Source organism: Panthera pardus, unplaced genomic scaffold, assembly GCF_024362965.1.
Source record: "Panthera pardus isolate Hobbes unplaced genomic scaffold, ASM2436296v1 HiC_scaffold_16, whole genome shotgun sequence".
Classification (NCBI taxonomy): domain Eukaryota; kingdom Metazoa; phylum Chordata; class Mammalia; order Carnivora; family Felidae; genus Panthera; species Panthera pardus.
The window spans coordinates 40,595,419-40,619,783 of NW_026526721.1; the positions used below are offsets into that span (position 1 = coordinate 40,595,419).

The 24,365-nt window shown below is 33.8% G+C and overlaps 1 protein-coding gene across 1 annotated transcript in view; it reads left to right on the plus strand.

Moving 5' to 3' along the window:
* Nucleotides 1-23,735, plus strand: part of CSNKA2IP (casein kinase 2 subunit alpha' interacting protein) — a 113,693-nt gene extending 89,958 nt beyond the window's left edge. The window contains exon 2 of the mRNA XM_053903237.1: nt 20,550-23,735. Within this exon, the coding sequence (XP_053759212.1) occupies nt 20,842-23,025 (2,184 nt within the window). The 5' untranslated portion in view covers nt 20,550-20,841 and the 3' untranslated portion in view covers nt 23,026-23,735. The remainder of the gene's footprint in view (nt 1-20,549) is intronic.
* The last annotated feature ends 630 nt before the right edge of the window (nt 23,736-24,365 follow it).

Here is a 24,365-nt window from a genome sequence, read left to right on the forward strand (position 1 = left end):
TTATAATATGGAAGATTTTTTAAGATAAATTTTTAGTATCCATATTATGTATACCTCAAGGAAAGGGTGAAGAGAAAGAGAGAAGGAGGGAGAATCAAAAGAAGGAAATTAAAGAGAAAAGAAGAAAGACAATCATGTTTACAGCACAATGTTCCTTAAAATCTGAATCACTTTACCCAAAAAGAGCAAGGTGGAACATGTTATATTTAAACCTTGTAAACACTTTATCACTTTATATAATATGCATTACCAGATGCCAAATATCTTGTGAATTTTAAGTGGTAACATTTGCGAGAATGAAAGGTTAATCGGTTATTCTGCACTGAAATACTAGATTAAATGGAATTTAAAAAGTCAAGATCATTAAGGGAGATTACAAAATAGAGAGGGCGAGTGACGTACCACCAGGATCATTTAAGGATTCAGAGAGGCTGATATGACTGGAAAAAGGTTATAAATGAGCCCACCCCCCCCCACCCCCCTTAAAAAACCTCCTTTGATTCTAAAAGGCAATTCTGGCCACATTTCGTTGTCGAACTGATGGTTGAGTTATATCATGGTAACAGGATGGCTTTTTCATTAAACATAATCCTTTCATGAAATTTAAACAAAATCTAAATTTAATTATAAAATACAAAAATGTACAAACTTTTCAAGGAAAGAAATACTACATAAGTTCACAATTAAAATAATTAAAGCAACATTGGGCTGTTTGAAGCTGATGAACTATATCTACTGCAAATGCTATCTGATCATTCAGGAAGAAGGAAAATCCTCTATGGTGGTGACAGCACATGGGATTTTGATGTGTCAGTTTGCCGGGTAGTTACATACTACATTGCAGCAGCAAGAAAACAAACAAACTAGAGTTCATGGTATTCTGCTGTTATACGGAATATCTTGACTTCATAAAATGGTCAGTATTTAAAATCTGGGAGCAAATCTGTTTGTAATTGTGTGTGTGTGTGCAGAATTTTTAATAGAAAAGCATGAGCAACACTGTCTCCCAGGCAAAGTTCTTACTGTTTATGATCAGGAAAAATTTACTTCAGGTTGGAATGAAGTCCAATATGCTTGAAAGTAAAACTAAGTAGTCTTTATTTATTTGAAATTTGCCGCTTGATTCAATAAATGTACTATTAATTAGATCCAAAAATGATTGGTGCCTTTATATCATCAAGCTATAACTATTCTCTTTCAAAATTGTAAGTAAAGGCCAAGTTTAGTTTTTTCATACTAGTTTAATTTTCCATTTTTCTATATGGTGTCTAAGTAATATAATGCTAATGGTACCAGTCTCTGCCTGCTATCTGTCTATCGCTTCTAAGATCACAGCCTGCTTTGAGGGTACCTGAGAATTTATCTTATTGGAGGGCCATTAACAGAACAAATTCAAATCCCATTAATGGTCTTGCTCAATTAGTGGCAGATGTTTCAGAATTCATGGCATTCTGCCCTCAGTTAAATGGAAGCTACTATATTTCAAGTTCAACTGGAGTTTACCAGGAACTAGAAAATTGTGCAATACCTTCATTATGGGCCAAGAAGGAGTTCTTCAATCATAATATTATTATAAAATTTTTCTTAAACACCATCAATGTTATTTCGTATTGTATATAGGCTATATATTGTATTAGAAAACATGATAAGTTTGTGATTTTTTCTAAGTCAAAAAAATTGCCAATATCAGAAATGCTACAATGTTTTAAGAATCTTAACATAAAAACAAAATCAAGTTCAATTACTGTTATAAAGGATTGACTTATTACTCATGTATCTCAGACCAGTGTTAAAAATGGGGTACCATCATTATTTGCTTCTTTAATATCAATTTTAATAACATTGAGAAGTTATTAAGTTCTTATTATTTTCTAGGTCCTGAACTAAATATGTTACATTTTATTTATCATTGTAATAAAAGCAACTTCCCTGTTAATCTTTCTTAGATTACAAAGATGGTTTCTGGAAAGAAATTTATAAAGGCTAAGAAAATTATTCAAAACACTCAATGAATGGCAGAAACTATTTCAAACCCAGACCCATTTTCCAAATTCATGTTCTTACTGATTCCGGCATAGCATTTCTCTCTCTACTTCACAGCTAGATCATTCAGCAACAACTTTCTAAAGTAATTTCTACTCTAAATCTTTAAACTGCTTTCAGATGATCACAAAGATGTATTTATCATCAACTTCTCTGAAACTTTTACCAGCTTCCGGCTAGCTACTGGTTTACATAAAATGATTGTTTGTACATCCACATTCCTTTGTATTGCCCCCAAGCTTCTGTCTTACCATGCCCATACCCCTGATATCTTCCTCCATCTGCCTCAATTACTTCACATTCCCTAAGCATATTCATGCTTTCCCCATGCTCTGCCTCCCTCTCCAGCATTCTGGTCATTGAAATTGTGTTCCCTTAAGGGCCTTGTACAAATATGGCATCATCCCATGAAAAAAAAAATTTTTTTAGTTTATTTATTTAGTTTTGAGAGAGAGAGAGAGAGAGAGATGAGAGATTGTGTGCATGTGTGTGCATGAGAAGGGGAGGGGCAGAGAGAGAGAGGGAGGGAGAGAATTCCAAACAGGCTCCATACTGCACTGTCTGTGCAGAGCCAGAGGAGGGGCTTGATCTCACAACTGCAAGATGGTGACCTGAGCTGAGATCAAGAATTGAATGCTTAACTGACTGAGCCACCCAGGGTCCCCTCCGTGAAATCTTTTCTAATAGCCATCCATTCTATCTTTCAACCTCCTCCAGTGCCTAAGTATCTTACATGTCCCAGTTGTCTTTGACTTTCTATCCACTGCCCTTTGAAACCACTGTTACTGTATACCTGTTGAATAATGTCTTATCAATAAGTTGAATGCAGACACTTTGGAACAGTGCTCCATATGTTTCTATGCTGATTTATTTTTTATAGAACTTTTTTTTGAGGCCTACAGTATAAAGTTAGAGTTAAATAAAAAAAAATAATTTGATATACACATTGCTCTGTAATAGTTTTTATATTATAACAGGTCAATTTCATTTTAGTTTAGTTGCTTTTACAAATCAGAATTAGCCACTACCAATAACTGCATGTGCACCAGGATTCAGTGCTTTAAAAATTTTTTGCTTTGGGATGGGGAGAAAAAGTTCTAAACCAAAAGCTGACCTCCAGTTTACATTTGCTAACGTGGCCTTATGATTTGTCTTCCAAACTGGGACAGTTTGGGGAGATAATGAGATAACTATTATTTAGGACAGTCTTGGGAAATCCTGGTTTCATTAAGTAGCTAGATGATCTTAGGAAAGCCACTTAATATATTTGGATTCAGTTTCCTCATCTGTGGATGACAAGTTTGAACTAAACATTTGAGATTTCTTTTATCTCTAAAATTTATGAAAGCTGTAAAATGTGTATTATGCTATAGAATCTATAGCAGCATTGCAAATCTGTTATATTATTAATACTTTACCATGTGTTTTGCATTTTGGATTTGAAATTCAGCAAAATGTGAATACAGGAAATGATAGGGAAAGAACCCTTCTGATAAAAAGGTCAAATTTAGAAAATTATTAGTTAGAGTTAAGGATGATATGCTTTTCAGATTAACTCAAAAAGAGTTCAGTATCAATAAAGAAAGAATAGTAACACAAAATAGCCTGTTATAGATTGATACAGATATTAAGCATAATCTTCAGGTTTCAAAGAGGAGTTGTATGGGAGAAGATTTTGAAATGTCTATAACTCTGGTAGATAAGACATAGGAACTGCTACAGAAATATGTGTGTAGGCCGTGGGCATGACAAAAGGGTATACGTCTGTTTGCATTAAATATTTTAGATCTTTGGGACACCTGGGTGGCTCAGTCCAGTAAGCATCAGACTCCTGATTTTGGCTCAGGTCATGATCTCATGCTTCATTGGGTGAGACCAAACCATGCCTCTGCGCTGACTGCATGGAGCCTGCCTGGGACTCTCTCTCTACCCCTCGCTTTGCCCCTCCCCTGCTTGTGTGTGTGTGTGTGTGTGTGTGTGTGTGTGCACGCGCGCGCGCACGCACACACTCTCAAAATAAATAAAGTAAAAAATAAATATTTTAGATATTTCCGGGTAAGCAATTCCAAGGGTTCTAGTAAAATATATTTTTAAAATGTGTTTGATCCAATTTAAATATTAGTATTGATTTAATTTTTATTTTTGTTTTGTTTTCATGTAGAGACTATGTCTTTCATGTCGAAAGTGACCTTAGAGGTGTGTGGTCTGTTTTTATATTGTAAACTCTAACGTCTAGAAGTTGCCTGCTTTTCTGAAGTCACCTAGAGATTATCTCCGTATCTTTATGTAGCATTTTTATATAGTCATCCTGTTACCTCATCGCAAATGCCAGGAAATAGCCTGACCAGATGCAGATAAAAATATTACATTCTGTTTTAATGCCACTATTTGAATTTCAAAAAAGAGGAAATGATCCTTAATTGTAGATTCAGTTGTTATTTGCAGGTGCAAAAGGGAACTTTGGCTGTTTCATTTAATAACTTGTTCCAAGAGTTCAAAGGTGAATTAAGAGGATAGTACAATTTAATAAATGTCCAATTTAACTAGGTGTTGCCTGGAGAAGTTTATGAGCCCTTCAGGGAAAGAACAGTACATTCTATTAGCAAAAATAACATGTATTAACTAATCACACAGCATCAGAAAGATGTAAACCCATTTTTCTTTTTTAAAGTATCCCTGCTTAATTTTTTATCTATTGCCAAGAAACTGATTAAAGTTTGTTGTTATTCATGGTTTGGGTTTGGAAGACTTAGGTGTGTCTGAAACTTGCCTAGTCCACATTTCCACTTAAATAATTTAACTTCTGCAGAGTGGGATATTTTATTACTGTGGGAAGAAATATAAAGAAACTTACGGATTAAATGGAATATGTTTCTTGGTTTCCTACATTAACTGATTTTGAGGTTATTTCTTCCTTCAGCTGTTGTACCAGGAAGAAAAAAAGCAGTAAAAAAGTTATATGGTGTATTTCCATGATTAATTATCAGCTGGGTCAAATCCTTAAACAGTAGAAGTGTTTCTTGTCAAATTCTTCAGTTTCAATAGTGTGATATTTTGCTGAACATTGCTATACATTTTAAAAGTCTGATATAAATTGGAAGGCAATCTTTAGATGGAGAACACAGTTTTTCTCTTTAGTTAAGAAGAATGGTCTTATCCTTAGTGTGAAGTTTTCATGCTACATCTACATAAAATAGTTTTGATTTTGTTATAGCTTCCTCCTTTCTCATTTATTGTGAACTGATTGTGTATAAGTGGACTTTATATTTTTATCCAAATGCATGCTTCAAGTACACTGATCAGAGTGAAATGCTGGGATGTAGCTATGTTTTTACAGGCGTTTTCTACAACCCGAGTTTAGCTACTTGTTTATCATCTTTATAAAATGTAGTGAGCTCAGTTTTAAAAAGACCATCTTACTTAAAAGCCAAAAACAAGGGTTAGGCAAACCTTTTTTTTTTTTTAATAGTTTGTGAGTTTTTAAAAAATTCCATAGTTCTTGGGAAGATTTAAAAATAAAATAGCTAGACAGTAAAGCTAACACCAGAATCGGACGGCTGAAACCCATATATCTCTTGTACACTTGGCATGCTATATTCGGATATACAAATTTCCTATATATAGGATACACACATTGCACACACCCATACACACAAATCAGGTCCTGTTAATTTGCATTTGGCCTCTGAGATCTTTATTGGGTATTCATACATATATCTCAAAACACTGCATTTCATTTCCTTATAATTATAGAGCTAATGGAAACATCATGGGTTCCCATAGGCAAGAACACTCAAATACAAATCAACTGTAATGGGTATGGGAGAGGTATCTACATAATTTAAGTTTCCACCATAAAATGAGACAGTGGTAATTATTTTGTAATAATAAAATGACAATTTATTAATCATATATGCTTTCCTAGACATTCTACCAGACATTTTAACTACATCTTCTCATTTATTCCTCACAGCAAATATGAAATAACCACTACTATTTTTATTTTACAGATGAGAAAACTAAGGTTTCTAGAATTTAGTTAGATAATTTATCCAAGATCATAGAGCTATAAAACAACATAGTTGGAGCTATAATTTTAATATACTTGACCTAGACTTAAAAAAATTTTTATTGAAGTATAATTGACACAAAATATTATATTAGTTTTAGGTGTACATCATATTTATACAACAATTCTATACATTATTCAGTCTTCACCGTGGTAGGTGTAGTCACCATCTATCACCATATGTTATTACGATATTATTGACCTTATTCCCTATGTTGTACTTTTCATCTCTGTGGCTTATTTATTTTATAATTGAAAGTTAGTACCTCAACCCCTTCACCTATTCTGCCTATTTCTCTGGCCACCTCCCCTCTGGCAACCACCAGTTTGTTCTCTGGATTTAAGAGTGTTTGGTTTCTGTTTTGTTTTTAGATTCCACATATCAGTGAAATCATATAGTATTTGTATGTGACAACATGGATGGACCTAGATTATGCTAAGTGACCAAGATTTTCTTTAAACTGTCTTATCACAAATATGAAAATTATTGGAGCACCTGGGTGGCTTAGTCGGTTAAGCGTCCAGCTCTTGATTTTGGCTCAGCTCATGATCTCATGATTTGTGAGTTCAAGCCCTGTATTGTGCCATCAGCACAGGGTTTGTAAACATACTGTTTATGTTAAATGTCGGGTGTTTGGCACTACTGTGGAATATAAACGTCTGGATTTTGCCTCAAATGCTTAAAATTGTCGACCTAGCAACTTTTGCTTGGGATTCTCTCTCCCTTTCTCTCTGCCCCTCCAACCGCTCATGGCATGAGCACACAGGTGCATGCACTCTCTCTCAAAATAAACAAACATTAAAAAAGGAAAAATATGAAAATTATTTAACCATGTTGCATATTTTTTCCTGATTACAATGAGTTCTTAAAAAGTCTTGTTATATTTCTTAATACACTGAAACCTGGATTCAATCAGTAATCATATGTTATGATTAATTAATTAAAAATTGAGATGTTTTCACTGTAATTTTTTATACTATAAACAAACTTTTTTCTACCTAATTGCTTTCATAATACATCTTTCAACTTGCGTAAAACGAGAACTACATATATATGTTTGCTTTTTCAAAAAATAATTCTAATATACAAATTCCAGACTCAGGTAAATCCATCCTAAAGAAGTTGTGAAAATAATATAGTGCATTATTTTTCAGATTTAATGATTTTAATGATTGTTGCCTCATACACATTCAATACTCTGGCTAGCTGTATAAGTTAAAAAATATTCTATTCAGTACAAGTGGGTTTGTAAACATATTGTTTATGTTAAATCTCTGGTGTTTGGCACTGCTGTTCAATATAAAATCTGGATTTTACCTCAAATGTTTAAAATTGTTGACATAGCAATTTTTGATAGTATTATAAGTGAGGAAGCATATAAAAACAATGAGCTTGATAGGAAATAGAAGAAGGGTTTAGGAGTAGGAGTTGTGCAAATTGAGAAAAGAGGTACATAGATGCGGGTCAGAGAGAAAAGGTCAGGAAGATGAAGAGAAAAGCCTTGGAAGGTATGTAGAGCATGACTAAAAACAGATGCTGGCAGCAGTCGAGGGAGAGGCAGAGAGGAGATCATGATTCTGAAGGTTATTTATCTTTTAAAGATAGAGAAACAGAAATCAAATGTCCTTCTATATCCAGAGAGAACCTGAAAGAATGTTTCTTATCCACCTTTGAAGAGAAAAATCATGAAGTCAAACCTAGTGTGTGTGGCCCACAGGGCCAGGCCACTGTTCTTCATAAAAAAGGAGTTACTATCAATACCTACTGAAAAGGGTTGTTAAAGAGGAGTAAAAGAGTTCATGCATACAGCAAGAAATGGGGAAATGCTGTCTATTATTAATTTCACCACAATAGTTTCTATATGACTTCATTTGCCACTCTCCAGTTTTCAATGAATAGAAATATTTGGGAAGTAGAGGGATAGAAAATAGTAACAGAGTAATGGAATCATCTTGATTTATTTGTGATATCAAAGGTCTAAATAGAAATTTTCATTTTTTTGTTCATACTTTTGATGTTCTGTTTAAAAAAAAAAAAAAAATATATATATATATATATATATATATATATAAAACAAAATTCCTTTTGTAGTATATTATAGATAATGCTTCAAAGAGACAATATTGCAGGATAGACTCATAGGAAGAATTTTAAAATTTGTACATCTTAAAACAAGATATTAACTAAGTAAATGAACAAACCAAAAGTTGATTTATATTTGTTTATAATAAGCTTATCTGAAGAAATTCTGAACAAAGAGTAGCACTGGAGCTCAGATGAAAATCTTTTCATCATAAAATCAAGGGCATAGAAGAATTAGATTCATCTTTTACATGGAAGCCTTTTTAAAAAATGATCTAAACTAGTGAAAATTTAGGTGAAGACATTAATAGCAGCTTATTTCAAAAGTCCTCTATGCTTATGAAAATAAGGAAAAGGTTATGCAGTGCTTATATGCAGTAAATTTCAGAAATGTTACCTCCCATCATGACAATATTTTGGTTTGTTGTCATGATGAGAAAACTAATTTCTTGAACTTGGAAAAGATTAATATTGCTAGCTATTTGACAAATATGATATTTTAAAATATCCTATTTCATTCTTATCTTAAAATGGTTAGCAGTAGGCTATTGTCAAATACATGAACATATAGAAATGTTATGTATATGCATTAACTAGTTTAATGCATTTGGAACAAAATCTGCATTACTGAAATCTAATCATTTTAGATTCAGACAGCAAGGGGTGTTCTGTTAAGTGAAAAACACAAATCAAGCAATATGAAGGCAATGTGTAACCTACCAAATTATCCATTGGAGGCTATGTTCTTGGTTTTGTATAAGCAAAATATCTTGAATTAGACATGCAGTGTAATCAACAGGTCTCTTAATGTGTCATGGTTTTCCATAAGGTCCTTCTCTTTGTTTGCACAGCTGCTTTCTAGAGACCTGTATATCACATTTCCCTTATATTATTGTCACTGCTATTTTAAACCTAGTGACTATTTCCAAGAAGAAAGTTGCTGGTACAAATGTTTGATCTTATGAAAACTCGATCCATTGTTTCGTTATCATTGATAGTTTTAATTTTTCTGTAGTCAAGATATTTGGATTGTCCAATATACTGTTAAAGTGTGACTTCATTAAAAAAGAAGAGATGTTTGTGTAAATTTAGCCCAGAGAGTATAGCATAGCATAGTCCAGCATCTAGTTCCATTCAATCATTTGTTAGAAATATTGTTACAGGGCAATTGACTTACAGGTGATTTATTGGCTTTGAAGAGATATCTTAAACCTCAATCTCAAAGGCTATGTTGATTTTAAAATAAAACTGATAGGCCAATAATGTTGTGACCTTGATACCAAATTACACAACTGACTTTTAAAGTATATACACTTCTGATAAAACACGCTGACGTCAATAAACTTTGTATTAGCAACAAGAAGCCAATTAGCAAGACACTGTGCTACGTGGTTCCTACCTAGGGGGTCTACAGTCTGATTATTCACGTTCATCTTAATGGTCTCACTTCTCTAGTTGATTGTTTCCTCTACTCAACAGTTACCTCCAGGATAAGATCTGTAGTTTTTAGGACTACATACAGAGCCCTTCTTCGTCTGCTTCCATCCTCATCTTTCCAAGATTCATCACTTGCCCTCTTCCAGTAACCCGTGTTACTGCCATAGTGAATTTCTCATTGTCCCTGAATGTTTTAGTTTCTTTCATACTTTTGTGCCTTTTCTTAAGATGCTTTTCCCCTGATTTTCAATGGTGAAATGATTATTCAAAAATCCAGTTCATTTCTCTCTTCTTCTTTGAAGCTTTACTGGACTTCTCATCTGGACAGAGAAGTTCACACATTTCATAAAACCATGACTATGAAAGTGTAAAACATTCTTGATTTGACAATACACACATCCACATACACACACACACAGGCTTTTGTTACTTGAAGGTAACATGGAAAGAACCTCAAAACTTTTAAATTGTGCCTTTATGTTGAACAGCTTGATGATTATTATAATTAATCAATTTGACATTATAAGACATCACTTTCTTTGGCATCTTGTGGATTTGTTGTACATACTAACTTGTTGGAGCTCTTGTTTAAATTCTCACATACGTCACAAGTAAAGACTCCTAAAAATATAAATCTTGAATGAAATGATCATATTGGGTGGATCAGAGCCTATCTCCCAGGTATGATTAATTTTTTAAGGCAAACTATGTAGGGGAAGTATTTGCAATATTTGTGACAAAAGGTAGACATAATATATAAACAACCCTTACATTCAATAACAAACATATGAACACACTTATTGAACCATGGGTAAATAAAAGGACCAAGGACTTAACAAATAGAGAAATATAGGTAGTCAAAATTTAGCTGATATTTAAAATATGGATATTTAAATAAGTGGTCATGGGGTAGAGGCCAGCAAAGAGAAAAATGTCTGAAATATTCTAGATCCAGAATTTGCAAAGTAAGTAAATGTCACTTATCTCTTACTGATGGGAATGTATTTTTGTTTTTACTTTTTACAAATTCACTGGAGGAAAATTTATCAAAATATTTTAAAGTCTTAACATATAAAATTTTATCATTAAAAAAGTAATCTAAAAGAAGCAGAGATGTACAAAAATATTGGCTGGAATAATGATCTTCAAAGCCTTGCTTTTAAATAGTAGAAATACAATGATGCACTTTTGGACATCAGTTAAAATTATATTTGAGAAGAATAGTTAAATATATACAAATATCTGTGGTATTTCACTAACCAAACAAAAAAGAAAATAAATACCTTATATTTGTGTAAAAATGAAGATACATAGAAACATTGGAATGATATACACACAATAACTCTGGATGGTGGGATTATGGATGATTTTTGTTTTCTTGATCATATTCTTTTCTAAGTTTTCTATAATAAATATGTATTACCTTTATCCTCAGAATATTTAAATAGTTTTCCTGAAATTGAAACCAAAAAAAAAAATCACAAGCATAAGAATTAATGGATTTTTACAAAGCATAGTATCTAAAACATATCTAGACTGGGCTGACTCAACTTTGCATACCAAGCCCATAATTCTTGAAGTTTTCCAGAACATGACGACAGAGAGGATAGACAATGTTGAATACAGCTGCATGGTGATGGATAGATTTCTGTAGAACTCATGGTAGAGTGGCTTACTGTCCACTCCACTAACAGTTCCATGTATTTAGGTGACAGCTTTTTAAAAAAAATGTATTTATTTAAATTCAAGTCAGTTAACATACAGCGTAGTATTGGTTTCAGGAGTAGAACCCAGTGATTCATCACTTATGTATAATGCTCATCCTAAAAAGTACCTTGATTTCAGGTAAAACATGGGAGAATTTTCTCAAAGCTCTTACTTTGAATAGAGAGTTGTAGAGCTCTTTGTGGAAATGGTAGCCCAGGAATTATATTTATTTTTCTGTGCATTAGAACATAGTCTTTCAGTATTACTTCTCCTCACAGGGAATGTAAATAGTATAGAGCCTACAAGATTGTCTAGCATGAAAGTAGCTCAAGTTTCTTTTCTAAGAATCATTGAAACAGTCGTATTTTTAGTTTTCATGAAACTTCTCTTGGGGGAGAGACTTGTTTACAATCAGGAATATGTCTAGATGACTGTGCATGTATATGCAGGTATAACAGGGTTCAGAGAACATAGCCCTGGAGTATGAATCTGAGAGATTTCTTGTGGGTTTATATTTGGAAAAAGATGAGAACAGAATGTCTGAGCTCAAAGTAGAAATGTCAGGTACTAATGTCAAATACACATGTCAGGCTAGAGATAAGCCTTGGATTACAGAGATTTCTTCTGAAGTCTTCTGTATACCTGAACCAGTGCATCTTATGCAGAGGGCTCCCAAAAGAGGATTATCCTCTTTGAGCGATCAATCTTTGACTCTAGTGCTGAAGACTTGACTTCCAAGAAATTCTCTAAATTCAAATCTTCTGAGTTATAAAAATGATATAGGCCTAAGGATATTTTAGATGTTGAGAGTTTGGCAGACAGGAGACACCAAACAATTAAACAGATGAAAACAAATAATGCTAGGTTACTCTAGAGTAAAATTTAAAAAAAATAAACAATTATTGCATGCTTTATTAACTCAATTTGAAATTGCTGGAATATTAATCTATATGTACACCAAGAATACTATTTATAAATGCCAAACCAATCTTTACCAATTTTTAAGGCATCTATGCATTTATTTTTTTATTGTATGGGTTTTCTGGAGGCCTTTTTGATTTTTTTTAAACTTGGAGCATACACATATTTCTATTTTGATGGTTTATTGAGAACACAAAGCATTTACCTCATTGAATTGTCTTTGTTCAGAGGTCTTACATTTGAGATATTAAATGAGGTTGGTTTGCCGTACTCTTTTTGTTTCATATACTTTTCTTTGCCTATCAATTTGCAATAATTTTGCTCCTAAATTCTCAGCTGAAGATGGGATTCCTGAGATTAGAAGTAGTGGTATTCCATTATATGAGGCTACTGTAAATTGTTGATTAATTCACCTGCTGAAGGACATTGGATAATTTTCAGTTTTGGACTTTTAAAAATTTTTTTTTTCAACATTTTTTATTTTTATTTTTGGGACAGAGAGAGACAGAGCATGAACGGGGGAGGGGCAGAGAGAGAGGGAGACACAGAATCGGAAACAGGCTCCAGGCTCCGAGCCATCAGCCCAGAGCCCGACGCGGGGCTCGAACTCACGGACCGCGAGATCGTGACCTGGCTGAACTCGGACGCTTAACCGACTGCGCCACCCAGGCGCCCCAGTTTTGGACTTTTAAACTAAAGCTCAGTGAACATATTTCTACAGGTCTTTTTATGGATGTGTACTTTCTTTTCTCTTGGATAAATACTAGGAGTGGAATGGCTGGATGGTATGATACATGCAATACTTAGCTTTCTAAGAAATGGTTAAGCTATTTTCTAAACTTCTTGGGCTGTTTTATGTATATATGTATGTATGTGTGTATGTATGTATTTACTTATTTATTTATTTAATGTTTATTTATTTTTGAGAGAGTGGACACAAGCTGGAGAGGGGCAGAGAGAGGGGGAGACAGAGAATCTAGGATGTCAGCACAGAGCCTGATGCAGGGCTCGAACCCATGAATGGTGAGATCATGACCTGAGCTGAAGTCAAACACTTAACCGACTGAGCCACCCAGGTACCTCTTGGCCTATTTTAAATTCCCACCAGCAGTGTATCAGAGTTCCATTTCTTCCATATTCTTGTCAACACTTAGTAGTGAACTTAAAAAAAATTAGCAGCTCTAATAGGTATTTAATTGTATCTCATGTGGTTTAAATTTGCATTTCCTAATGACTAATGATGTTGAGTATCTTTTCATGTGTTTATTTCCCATTCACATATCATCTTTGGAGAGCTGTCCAAATATCTTGCCCATTTTTTTTTTATTGGATCACTTGCTTTCTTTTTGTGTTTTGAGATTTCTCTGTATACTCTTGATAACATGTGCTTTGTCAGATATTTTTGCACATGTTTCCCTGCATTTTTAGCTTACCTGTTCATTTTCCCAAAGGGGCCTTATGAAGAGCAGAAGTTTTTAATTTTTGGTGGAGTTCAATTTATTCATTTGTTCTTTTATTCATTGTTTTTGGTGTCACATCTAAAAATCTGTACCCAATTCAAAGTCACAAAGGTTTTCTCCTATCTTTTCTTCTAGAATGTTTGTAAATTGAGGTTTTATGTTAGATCTGTAATCCCATTATGAATTTATTTTCATGTATAATTTGAGGTATGGGTCGAATTTCATATATATATATATATATATATATGTGTGTGTGTGTATGTGTGTGTGTATATATATACACACACACATACACACATTTTGCAGATATAAATCCAATGATTACAGCATCATTTGGAAGGATACTTTTCCACTGAATTGCTTTTACACCTTCTAAAAAAATCATCTATCCATATATATGTGGGTGTATTTCTGAACTTCCTATTCATGTTCCATTGATCTGGTCTACCTTTATGCCCATAGAGACCATTTTGACTGTTGTTGCTTTTTTAAAAAAATTTTTAAATTTATTTTTGAGGAAGAGGGAGAGAGAGAGAGAGAAACAGAGTGTGAGTGGGGGAGGGGCAGACAGTGAAGGGGACACAGAATCCGAAGCAGGGTCCAGGCTCTGAGCTGTCAGCACAGAGCCCAATGTGGGGCTCAAACCCACAAACCGTGAGATCATGACCTGAGTGGAAGCCAGATACCCCACTGACTGAGCCACCCAGGCGCCCCAACTGTTGTTGCTTTTGAATAAGTTTTGAAGTCAGGTAATGTTGGCCTTCCAATTTTCTTCTTTTTCAAAGCTGTTTTGTCTATTCTAGCTGTTTTGCATTCTAACTCTTCACTCAGATTTTCCTAATGTTAACATCTTACATCACCATTGCACATTTATCAAAACAAAGACATTAACATTTGTACAATATTATTAATTGAACTATAGATTTTAATAGAATTTCACCATTTTTTCCATTAATGTCTTTTTACTGATCCAGGATCCAATCCAAGATACCACATTGCATTTAGTTATTATGTTTAGATTTTTTTCTAGTATGTGATAATTTCTCTATCTTACCCCCCTTTTTTTTCATGACTTTGACAGTTTTAAGGAGTATTGGTGAAATATCTTATAGAATTTTTCTTAATTTGGGCTTGTTTGATGTTTTCTTGTGATAAGATTGGGACCATGGATTTGGGGAAAGTGGATTATCTTTTTTATGTTGTTGGATTTGACTTGGTAAAAGTTTGGGATTTATGCATTTATCTCAATAACATACTAACATACGTATACAGTGTTTTGGTTTTTTTTTTTTTTTTTTTTTTTTTAGTCTAGTAATGCTTTTGTTTGGTTTTGGTGTCAGGGTAGTACTTGACTCATAGGATGATTTATGAAGAAAATTTTCCGTTTTAATTTTCTAGAAGAGTATGTACAGAATTGGAATTATTTCTTCCTTAAATGTTTGTTACAGTGCACCAATGAAGCCATCAGAGTCTGAAGTTTTCTTTGTGGGAAGGCTTTAAACTGAAATTCAATGTCTTTAATAAATATAGGGATCCTTAGTTTTAGAATTTATTTTTGAGTGAGTGTTGGCAGTTTGTGTCTTTCAAGAGTATGTTTCTTTCATCTGACTTGTCTAATATATTGGCATAATATTCATAGTATTACATTATTATTCTTTTCAATATTGTACAGTTGGTAGTAATATCACCTCTCATTCCTGGTATTTGTAACTTATTTCTCTCTCCTTTTTCCTTCCTGACATGTCTGACTAAATGTTTTCAGTTTTATTGAAATCAACCAGCTTTTGGTACCCTTGATTTTCTGGTTTCTATATTATTAATTTATCTTCTAATATTTTTTTTCTACTTAATTTTGGCTTAATATTCTTTTTTTCTCTTTGCTTAACAAGCAAGCTAATGTCCTTGGTTTGAAAACTTTCTTCTTTTCTAATATGGTTATTTAATGCTACAGATATATCCCCCTCATAAGTTCTGCTTTAGCAGCATCCTACACATTTTTATATAGCCTATTTTTATTTTAATTTATTGCAAAATAATTCTTAACTTCCTTTTTGAATTCTTTATCCCATGGGTTATTTAGAAATATATTCTTTTATACTAAATGTCTGGTTATTTTTTCATATATTTTTTGTTATTGATTATAATTACGTTCATTGCCAAATTCAAGAACATATTATGTATGATTAAACCCATTTGAATTTATTGAAATTTGTTGTATGGTCTACAAAGTTTTGGTGCATATTCCATGTGCACTTGAGAAGAATGTTTTGGAGTGAAATGTTCTATGAATATCAATTAGGTCTAGTTAATTGATAGTGTCTTTTCAAATCTTGAAATACAAAATCTTACTGATTTTCTGCTTGTTTCTATCCATTAATGAAAAGGTTACTGAAATTTCCAATGGTAATTTTTCTATTTATTCGAAACATGTTTTGAAAAAGGAAGTAGAATGAAGGAGCACGGAGCATCTGTGCATTGGAAAAAGAATTGAAAGATACAAAAGAAGCAGATGCAGTAAACTGTTGGCTTTCTTTGATTACTAGGCATTTGTATTTCTTCTCTATAAAATTTTCAAGTAATTGCTCATTTTTGCAATGGGATATTTGTATTTTTATTGAATTATTAGAACAAATTATATATAAAGTGTCTATGGTCATCATATATCCTGTTAAGTGTTGACATTTAGAAAAATTCTTGATTCATATATACAGATTTAGTAAACTGATTTCATTGAACTTTCTGAATTTTAATATATTATCGATTCAGTCAGGTTTTCTTTATTCTAAATAGAATTTTTAATCATATAATATACATAGATAATATAATTTTCACCTTTTCAATAGTTAGATTTTTTCCTATTTTTTTTTCTTTATTACATTGGCTAGATCTTCCCAAATAATGTTAAAGTGTAATAGTGACTTCATGATTAATATGCTTGTCTATTATCAGCCTATAGTGGGACTAGCTCATAGTTCAATATCAACTGAATGATTTAATTGTGCTTTCAGATTGAAGTTTGTCTTCATTAAATAACTAGTTTTTTCTTAATAGCTTTACTGGGTTTTATGAGGAGGGGAGGTTGGATTTTATAAAGTGACTTTTTGAGCATCTATTAGTATTTATTTTGAATTATGAACATGATGAATTATAATGTTTACTAATAAATCATTACATTGTATGAATAAGATCCAGTTGGTGATAGTTTATTGTTACTTTATTGTAATGTTAAATTAAATTTTTTATTCTATTTAGGAATTTTGCAAATTAGTGACATTTTATTTTTCTCTTTGAAATTTTTTGTCACAGTTTAATATTAGAATTATGTACAGCAGTTTCACAGAACAAACTTAGACTATTTCAGTATTTATTATATTCTGAAAAGGGTTATATAACACTATGTGAATCATTTCACTGAAAGTTTGAAAGAACCCAACTGTAAAGACAATTTGGGCACAAAGACTATTTGTGGGTTAATTTTTTCTTAAGTGGTATTCATTTTCTTCCATAGTTACAGAAAAACACATTCTTTAAAATGAGAGTGCCATTTGCTGTGTTAGTGCTGTGAAGTGGAAAACATTCAGAAATGCTATTTTTCTCTGGTTTTTGTCTCAAATAGATTTTTGTTAGTTCCATTTGTTTTGAATTTCTTTATTCCTCTACATATGATAGCAGGATTTCCACATCACATTCTTCTACTTCTTTTTTTTTTTCAAGTTCTCATTACATCTGGGTGCCAGATCTTGGTTCATCCTTTAATGTTTCACCTTTCAGTGCAATTTTGTTTCAGATGTGTCTTTTCAAATTAGCATCAACTTATGTATTTTTTAACTTTTTATTGAAGTTAAGAAACATACAAAAATACACATAGTGTAAGTGTTAGAGCTCAATTATCACAAAATGAGTTCACCCATACAACCATCATCCAGGTCAAGAAACAGAATATTACCACCACCCTAGAAGTTTTGTTCTCTCCTAATCTGTACCTCTCCAAATGTATTAGCTTGGCTTTTAAGATCATAGTTAGTATGACCTTATTTTTTACTTTCATATGTAAAATTTTAAGGTATTTTTTGTGCATATTATTCTTTTCATTCAACATTTTGTAAGTGAAATTCATCCATGTAGTTGCATGGTGCTAGACTTTCTGCTAATTTTCATTGTTGTTTGGTATTTCATTGAATGAATATATCATATCTTATTTATATATTCTGCTACTGATTGACAGTTAATTCTAGTTTTGAGCTACTATGAATAATGTTCACTGAACATCCTATGGCATGTATTTTGGTGCAAATATTCACTCATGATATGCTTATTGGATTATACCTAGGTATGAAATATAATTGTGTGTGTGTGTGTGTGTGTGTGTGTGTGTATAAATACTAATTAATCTACATAGTTACAAATTCTTGACTTTGTCTGTTTTTATTTCATTTTATTTTACTTTAGTCCTAGTCTGATAATGTGTTGTAGTACCTCTCTGTGTTTTAAGTATGCACTTCACTGGTCTCCAATGAGGCTGAGCTTTAGCACTAGCGTTTGGATATCCTCATTTGTGAAGTGGTTGGCCATGTTTTTGACATGATTCAAACTGTATTTTTTTCTTAGCAACATGCAGAGGTTATCGTGTATGTAATATTCTATGATAATATCCATATCCTTATTTTTCAGATATTATGTATCGTAAATATTTTTCACATTCTTTGATTTGCGTTTACTCTTTCTAAATATGGTGTATTTTGATAATTGGGAGCTCTTAGTTTTAATTTATCAATTTTTAATAGTTACTGCTTTTTGTGTTCTGTTTAAGAAATCTTTGCATACCTCAAGGTCATGAAGTTGTTCTGTATTAAGAATTAGAAGCATGTTAGGGTGCCAAACAGCACACAGTGGAATGTACCATTTTCGCTGTCTTTAAAAAACTGGGTGTCAAATCACACCACACAAAATCCAGCAACCACAAATAACTTCAATTCAATGCTTATTACTCCTACAGATATAAGCAAAGCAAAGGAAATCCTCAGATGAGCAAGAGCTGTATTTCAATACCAAAAACTTCCTCTTGAGTGTCCGGAAGAAGAGATGGAAGAGAGTGAGTGAGGTCATGGAAGAAAGATATATAGAAGTTAATTTAGTAATAAATTTGTCTACACAAGATATGCCTATTGTATAAACTGAAATAGTGGCTTTGGATAGGAAAAGGTAAATTAAGATGTGAAAGAGGTAAGATCAGCCAATATTAGTATGTAAATTGTTCTGGAATGTGAAGCTGTCCAGGATAATTTCAAGGATTCTGAATTAGAAAACTAGTCTTTAGACACTGAGATAGAAGACATAGAAAAAGATTTCTCCAGAAGAAGAAGTAACTTTATTGAGTTTTATGTGTTTTGTGTTTGAACTGTCTTTGGGAATTTGGGGTAGAGAAGTCTGATTATTAGTTGAAAATATAGTTTTGAAGCTAAAGAGGAAACCAGCACTAGAGACAAAAGATTAGGAAGTCAATGGCATGTAAATAACATTGTTGGTACTTGGAGAATTCCACAAGGAATGACTCATGACTTGAAAACAAGTGAATTATGATATCAACAAGACATATTTTAAAATAGATGTACATAAGATTAGAGTACATAAGATAAGAGTATATTAAAATAGATGTACATAAAATTAAGTGAAAAGACACCTTGATGTAGGGGAAAACCTTCTAGCAGTAATAGAATTGATAGTTAATTAATTGGATAAGGTGGCATATATGAAGAATAAATTTGTCCATCAGAAATTGGGTTGGTAAGTCATGGAAGCATAAGAAAGGATCATGAAACCAAAGTTGAACAGTTCCCATCTTCAAGGGCCTTAGGGCTAATGACTTTATTGGATGATCCTAAGGTCTGTTGCAATCACTGTCAGTTTTTTGTCATATCATGTGTCTTAGCCTTAAAACCTGAAGAACAAACCCTTGGCCATGAAAATGCACTAAAATAGTGTCATGTTCTATTATGTGTCATCTTTTAAAAAGCAACACATCTATCTTTTCTGAGCTTGCATCACTTTCGGCTAGCTATATATTTCTGTTTTTTTGTGAAGTTTCTATAGTTCATTTTTAAATAAAAACAACTAGTGTGATTGCATAGGAATAAAACAAAAAGGGAAGAGACCTGGTGATGAAACACTGAGCACTATATTGAGGTGAGAGGAAAAGAAAATAATTTAGTGAAGGCCTGGAGAGAAATGAGAGAATGAATGGAGATCACCAGAGTAAAAAAAATAATAAACATGAACAAAGACATTCGTTTTAAAAGGTAGTAGTCAATGGTTTCAAAAGATACATTGGTGAAAAATAAGAACATTATGAAAGGTATGCAGTAAACTTTCAACTAGAATTATGGACTTTTGGAAATAAGCTAAAAGGTGATAACAACAGGTAATTGAATCTAAATTGAAAACCAACATTTCAGCACTTCAATTTCACTTTTCTCTAAGATTTTCTTATTTCATGCAACAAACTTATCATAGATTTTTTTTTTTTTTACTTAAGCCATCAATAAAAGAGTACCAGAAATGGCTATTACCTTTTATTTGAGCATCAGTTATATCCTGGACAATGCTATTCATTTTGTATCTTATTTAGTCTTTAGCTCAGTAAATTAAATATCACATTTATTTTATGGATATACGAATGGGGTTTAGAAAGTTTAATTCAAAAGTTACACATAGAGTAGCTGACTTGGATTTAACATAAAGCCCAAGCTCTAGTCACTACAACAAATTGTTTGAGAAAACTAATATCCCTATCAGGATCTCTTCTTAACTCTCTTCACTATTTTATTAACAGGCATTATTTCCTCAAAAGAGAGAGAGAGAGAGAGAAAGCTCTAGGGAATGAAAGAGAAGATAGAGGAGAATCTCAAATGGTGATAATTTTTTCAACCTCATCTATACCTCAATTTTGAGACACTCTGTAATATTTGAGAATTAACAGAGAGGAAACAAGATAGAAGTAGGAAAATACCAAAGACTATTTATTTAAAAATATTCTTTGTCCATGGAATCCAGCTAAAAGACTCAGTTACTAAAATATCCCACAAGCCAGCTGCTTTCAAAAAGACCTCTACCACTAGCACAAGATGGAGCCTTTGGCATATTATGATCAACAATTTGTGCCATTAGAATACTCTTACCAACCAGCCACAACCAATTCATTGACACATCAATACACAGGTGAAAAACTAAATCAACCCAATAAGCTGCCTGTAGTCAGAGTGCAATCCCATAGTAATCACCTTGCAGCACCTCCAGTTAACTCTAAGAAGTTGGTGCAGAGCTGCTCAGTATTGCCCTCTGCCAAGTCTCAGGACACAATTTCACAGGGTTTCTATAACAAGGCTCCAAAAGCACCATTATCCCAATCCAAACGTCAGGACACACCTGCACTAGACCCCCACCAGAGAACTTCACTGTGGCCTAATCAGAGAGCCTTGAGCTCACCTTTGATCCACCATAAATCCCAGGCAACACCTTCACTTGATCTTAATAAGACATCTTCATCACTGGAGTCCAGTCAAACAAACTTGAGCTCACGATTACCCCTCCCCAAACCTCAGACTACATCTTCCCGAGACTTTTGCTGGACATCACCTTCACAGAAGTCTAATCAAAGAGTCTCAAGTTCATCATTATTTCCCCCCAAACATCAAGAAACACCTTCCCTAGATGTCCTCTGGAAATCGTCTTCTTTGGGACCTAATCAAAGAGTGCTTGGCGCAGCATTACCACAGTCCAAGCCTCAGAAAACATCTTCATTGGATGGCCTTTGGACATCTTTATTAGAGCACAATCGAAGATCTTTGAGCTCACCATCACTCAACTCTACATCTCAAATACATGACTTGCTTCAGTCATCATGTTCATTGGAATCCAATCAAATGGCTCTGAGCTCACCATTATCTGACTCCAGACCTCAGACAACAGCTGCATTGAGCTCTAATTCCATTGTTCTGAGCTTACCATTGTCCCATTCAAAACCAAGGAAATCACCTTTAGCACATTCTGTCCACCAGACTAAGAGTTTGCCATTGTTCCCACCTAAATCTCAGACAGTGCTTACACTTAATCGGGACTTCAGGACCCTCAGCTCACCGGTTTGTCACTCCAAGTTTCAGAATACCTCTTCACCAAATGACAAATACAGGGCCACAGATTTATCTTCACCCCAGTATAAACCAAATGTCTCAGGTCAATCATTATCAAGCTCTAAACAATTTATCAGGAGCATAGCTGCTTCAACATTGGGCTCCCGATTCCAGAATAAAGGCAGCTTTGATCTTTGTGCAAAGACAGCATCAAATAAAGAAATTTCATGGAGTTTAGATTATATTCATCCCTGCATTGTTAAAGGTGGAAGTGTCCCTGATGATGTTGTAAATAAAATTGTCAATTCTCTCTCCAAGACCAGAATCCAGAGGGATCTCTGTAGGCAGATTCTCTTTCGAAGAATGAGGGGAAGGCCAAATCCTCATCCTGGTCCCCGACTTTCATCAAATTATATGGTATGTTTAGCTTGTGCTTCCTGCATAAAATCTCAATGTAACCATCTTACGGGAAGGAAAGATCCTCATGGCGCAACGCTATTTGTCATCCCAACACCTGAGCTCAGTTCTGAGAGGGGAATAGAAGTGAAATTAGTTTTTCTCCTCTCCATACCAGAGACTTCTCCCTCATCTGGTCTTCCATCCTCGGTGAAAGAAAATCAGCCTGATGAAATCCCTGAAGACAAATCTGAAGGAATGGAAAAGATACAAATTCTCTCTACATCTGAACCTGATATCACCCAGGAGCTAAATAGGAAGAACAAAGGGCTGACGGCAGCCTCCGAAGACAGAGTTGTAAGCCAACAACCCCAGGCTATTGACTGGCTACTTTATGTGAAGAAAAGTAATAATTTTGAGCCGCAGTCCCTGCCTACATCCTCTTCATCCTCCTCCTCCTCTTCATCATCTTCCTCCTCCTCTTCCTCTTCAACTGTGCCCTCTTTACCCCCTCCTTCCAAAGAGTCTACCACATCTACTCTCTCAGGTTGTGTGTTCACTAAGGTGCTTAGTTACCACCGATTGCCTCCAGGGGTCTCCTGGCTTGAGTTTATATGTAGTAAAAATCATCAGCCACTTACTGGGAAACCACAGCAAAACCAATCACCATCTCCCAGAACAAGGCCTATGTGGAATAGCACCACAGTAAAAGGGCCAAAGGGACCAAAGATGCTGTTCAAATTTTTTCAGACAAAGTTTCAAAATGAGAGAAATATTGATTAAATTAACTTTTGTTTCTTTGAAAGCAATTGACCTCTTAGTTCTTTGAAACTAGAGATTGATTTCTTATCATGCTTATTAAAATTCTTAGTAATAATTAAGTGTGATTGTATATTTTAGCTGATGAAGCACCTAGTTAAGGGGAACTAATACTCTTAAGTCTATTTTCTAGTTAAATAATAGACTGTAATCTCCTAGGAGACAAAACTGAATCCCAGGTTTTTAACCAAATGCCCGGCTTATAGTAGCCACTGTATAATCATTGTTACACGAATTAATCATAATTGGCTATAAACCAGAAAGACCTCATTTGTCTTGCCCTGAACAGTATCTAGCTTATTCTCCTTCCTCATAGAATATGCTAATGACAGTATCCGTGAGCCAATTCATGCTAATCTGTTTCCCTATCTCTAAAGAAAATTCAGATCATGTTCAATAGATAAGAATGTATATGGAGAGGAATGTTTTCTCTAGTTATGATAATCTCTTTCTAGTTATGTGTTCCTAGGGAAAATTCTTCTATGCTAAGATCCTACACTCTGAAATCCAGCGATCTGTTCAACCTTAGTTAACAAATCTCAGGAGAGAATAACTAACTGGTTCAAACAACTTTACCTATTGTCTGGGCCAATATTTAAATTATAGGTTCTAAAGCCTGTTCATCACTTCTATCTATACATCCAAAATGGGTTAATAAAAATGTTTTAAAAATGGTTTTGTGCCACTGGGTCTACTGGTAGTGGGGAGAAAAGGGAGGTGTCTTAACCTACTCACCTTAAGTGATCATCTCAATCCCCAGGGTCTAAATTTAGTATCATTTGCATGCACTAATGACTCACAATGCTGATCCACAAACATCTTTCTGACTGTATACTGGAAATTTCCAATTGGAACTTTGCACAGGCATCCCAAACTCAACATGACCCACCAGAATTTATTATCTTTACATTTACAGTTCGGGTCATTACATTTATAATCCTTTGCCCCCAGTGTTCCTATTTCAATGGGATAAACCACCATTCATTGCAGAATTATGTTTAACTCTTTTTCTCATTGCCTGCTCCTCTCTACATCTATAGGTTCTATGGCCTTATTATTCCTACATTCCAGCATTGCCACTATCCTAGTGGTGGTCACAGCCATTTGTCACCAGGATTACTGCAATAACTCCTAAATATGCACTTCTAACTTTTGAACACAGTTGTAAGACACAGATGTGATAATGCCACTCCACTGCTTAGGGTCCTTTCATCATTGGCCAGTATTTTCTGGGGAAAGTCTAAATTTCTTTTATGATTGAGCTAGTATGATTCAGCCATACTAATTGCTTTAAAATGCACAGA